The sequence below is a fragment of the Terrapene carolina genome, unplaced genomic scaffold, assembly GCF_002925995.2.
Source record: "Terrapene carolina triunguis isolate 2854851 unplaced genomic scaffold, T_m_triunguis-2.0 Scaffold495, whole genome shotgun sequence".
Taxonomy (NCBI): Eukaryota; Metazoa; Chordata; order Testudines; family Emydidae; genus Terrapene; species Terrapene triunguis.
This window is the reverse complement of record NW_020664846.1, coordinates 1,771,232-1,774,572: the sequence shown is the minus strand read 5'-3', so window position 1 is coordinate 1,774,572 and position 3,341 is coordinate 1,771,232. Positions and strand designations below refer to the sequence as shown.

The 3,341-nt window shown below is 55.4% G+C and overlaps 1 protein-coding gene across 1 annotated transcript in view; it reads right to left on the bottom strand.

Moving 5' to 3' along the window:
* FMNL1 (formin like 1) overlaps nucleotides 1-2,773 on the bottom strand; it is a 61,341-nt gene extending 58,568 nt beyond the window's left edge. The window contains exon 1 of the mRNA XM_029913148.1: nucleotides 2,568-2,773. Within this exon, the coding sequence (XP_029769008.1) occupies nucleotides 2,568-2,720 (153 nt within the window). The 5' untranslated portion in view covers nucleotides 2,721-2,773. The remainder of the gene's footprint in view (nucleotides 1-2,567) is intronic.
* Nucleotides 2,774-3,341: the final 568 nt, after the last annotated feature.

Sequence of the window (3,341 nt, the reverse complement as noted above, 5' to 3'; positions counted from 1 at the left end):
AAAAAAAAAAAAAAAAAAAAAAAAAAAAACAACCCCACGATGGAGGAGATTGTGAGAAATGCCAAGTGGACGTGAACGTACTGAAGGACTTGGCGGAATGACAGGAGGTGAAAGGACCAGTTTAGGGGAATGTTTAAAGGACCTGTCACCAGAGTGTCTGCAATAGGTGCTGTGCAGGGATTACATAGTATAAGCGCCACCGCTCTAACATGTTTATAACATGGCTTAGTTCCAGCAACTGTACAGGCAAGACCAAGAGTCTGAGGAGCTTGGAAAAAAGGCGACTAAGGGGGGACATGACAGAGGGCTATAAAATCATGAGTGATATAGGAAAGTAAACAAGGAAGTGTTATTTACTCCTCCTCATAATACAAGAACAAGGGGCCACCAAATGAAATTAATACGTAGCAGGTTTAAAACAAACACAAGAAAGTATTTTTTTACGCAATGCACTGTCAACCCATGGAACTCCTTGCCAGAGGATGTTGCGAAGGCCAATACTATAACGAGATTCAAAAAGGAGCTAGACAGATTCATGGAGGATAGGTTCATCAGTGGCTATTAGCCAGGATGGGCAGGAATGGTGTCCCTAGCCTCTGTTTGCCAGAAGCTGGGATTGGGCGACAGGGGATGGATCACTTGATGATAACCTGTCTGTTCATTCCCTTTGGGGCACCTGGCATTGGCCACTGTCGGTAGACAGGATACTGGGCTAGATGGACCTTTGGTCTAACCCTGTCTGGCTGTTCTAATGAAATCCCATTTCCAAAAGGGACTTAGGCACTCAGGAGCTTAGCCTCCCCTATGCACTTCTGAAAACGTTACCCCAACTCTTGTTATAACTTGATCAAGCGTAACATGCAGTGGCAAACTGATGGACGCTGATCTTGGGAGAGCCCCTGAGAGCTGAGCTAGGACTAGTCCCAGGAGTGAGGCAGTGACGGAAGCAGGAGCAGCAGGTAAACACAAACAAATAGGCTCCCTGAATGGGATAAAAGGGGGAAAATGCAATACACAATATTGTGTAATTACGGCCTCTTAACTTAAACCAGGAGTGGATCCCAATCTGCAGCTCTGTGCCCAGTATTCATCACCTCCCACTGAGCTGAGCAGAGGCTGAAAAAGGCCTAGAAGGAGAGCAAAGCTGGTGACAAGGATGGAAGCGTGTGTAGGGGGGAGGTCTCTAAAACAAGGAATTTCAAAATCAAATATTGTTTAGCATGGAAACCAGTAGCATTAGAGAAGGTTTGACTGAGGTGTTGGAGATTTCAAAGAGCTCTAGTGACTGTGAAAGCCGGATTGTTCCCTTCGGTTTGTGCTTGTCCCATAACTGGATGGGGGGGGGGGTGAAGCCACTCAATTGAACAACAAATTGAAGCAGCATATAAACAACTTGCGGAATTCCTTGCTGCAGGAGGGCAGAGAGTCAAATCCGAGACTAGATTTAAAACAAGGATGGACCCCAAATACCAAAGACGCATGGCCATGCAACTGAAGGACACAAACTGATGGCTGCAGAGGTCAGGAAGGAACGGTTCACCTCCTCTGGTGTGCAGCACTGCCCAGGGGGCTGAGTGCATTACACCCACACACACTCACTGGACTATCAGGAATTGGCTGCTGCCAAAGGCAGGATCGCGGATTCGCTGGACCAATTATGCAATCTGGCAAACGACAGTTTCCAAAACATCTAAATTCTAGGCTGTGCCAGGAGCGGGCCAAGCACTAAATCTCTGGGTTAGAATTTAACCCCTTCTCCCCAGGTCTGTCTCCCAACAATCCCAAAGGTCAAGGCACTGAATCAAATTACAAATCAAAGGGCGAGGGAAGTGACGTGTCAGAACCTCACTGCTCTTGCCCGGGGGTTCCCCTGGCCAACGCCCGTCCATTTTAAATTGACATTGTGAACCATCCATTCTCTCTTTTTGGAAAGCAGAGAGAGATCTGCTTCCGTTTGCAAGGCTCAGGCCCAGCTAGCCAGGCAGCCGAGAGAACGGTCGTGTTGCAAGAACACAGGAGTGAAAAGTTAGGGTGCAGACCTAGCTCAGGGCGGGCACGTGGCTGGGTGGGCGTGCAGTGGGGTCCCCTCAGAGATGCCTTAATATCAGATGGGTTTTCTCTTACTCTCACACACCCGCCCACAGAACAACTTCTCCAGGAGGCCAGATATTTCCTCCCCAAGGGCGAGAGGCCAAGAAGCATCACCCACCAGCTTTGGAGAGGGAGCGGTGACCTTCTCTCTGGACACAGGACCATCACGCTTGGATAGAAATGGGGGCTGGGCCGGCCAGTCCTGTGTGCTGGCCCCACCGCCCCAGTGACTTGGACACCATGGGGCCGCCGCCTTGAGCCCCTCCCTGCTCCAATGGGCAATTCCAGAAAGTTGTCTTCCAGGCCAGCCAGAGGGGGAAGGTTACAGGGTCCCCCTGGGTGCACTGCAGCCTCAGACATCCTCTGGCAGTTAAACACTAGATGCTGTCACTGTACATTGCTCCCCGCAGAGACCCACTGGGGCTGCTGGGAACGGAGGGGGGCAGGCGGGCGGTCCTGGGGGCGCAGGGACTTACCAGCACATGGGTGAATCTTTCCTCCAGCTCCCCAGCGCTGGGCATGGGCTGCTTCGGGGGCGCAGGCTGCTTGGCTGGCAGAGTTGTCGCCGGTGGCTGGGTCTTAGTCTCCTTGGCCGGAGCCTGCTCCACGCTGCCGGCCGCGTTGCCCATCCTGCTGCTCCGGCCCAGCCCAGAAAGCTGCTTCCAGGCTCCCAAATCCAGATTGGAAAAGAGGAAAGGGCCAGAAAGGAGGAAAGTTTCCTCCCCAAGTGCGAGGGGCAGGCGAGAGCGGGGGCCAGCTCAGAGCCCCCCGCCTGCAGCCAAGGGGGGAGCCGTCCCAGGAACTCTCCGCACTCCCCGCGCCCCCCGCAATCAGCGCCGGGTGCGAGGCGCGGCTGCTCCCCTGCGGGGCTCCATCTCCACGCGGCTCGGAGCGGCGAGCCGGCGTCCCATCGGCCCGGGCAGCCCCTGGCTCGGCTCGGCTCGGCGCGGCGCTTGCAGCAGGCGCGGGCTGGGGCTGGGGGAGGAAGTCAGGGTGCAGCTGCTGCGGTTCCGCGGTGCGCGCTGTGCAGGAAGCGAAGCTGCAGCCGGGGCTGGTGTTTTTATATCTCGGCTATTTGTAACTTCGGGTGCAGCCCCCCCCCGGCCCCCCGGCCCCTCTCCGCCGGGCAGGGCCGAGTCCGCACCGCGCGGCCCCAGGGGACTAGGGGGACCGGGGCGGCGGCGCGCCCGGCTCTGCCCGGCCCCCCAAGGCAGGGGCCATGGCCGGGCCCAGGCACCTGCTGCAAAGGA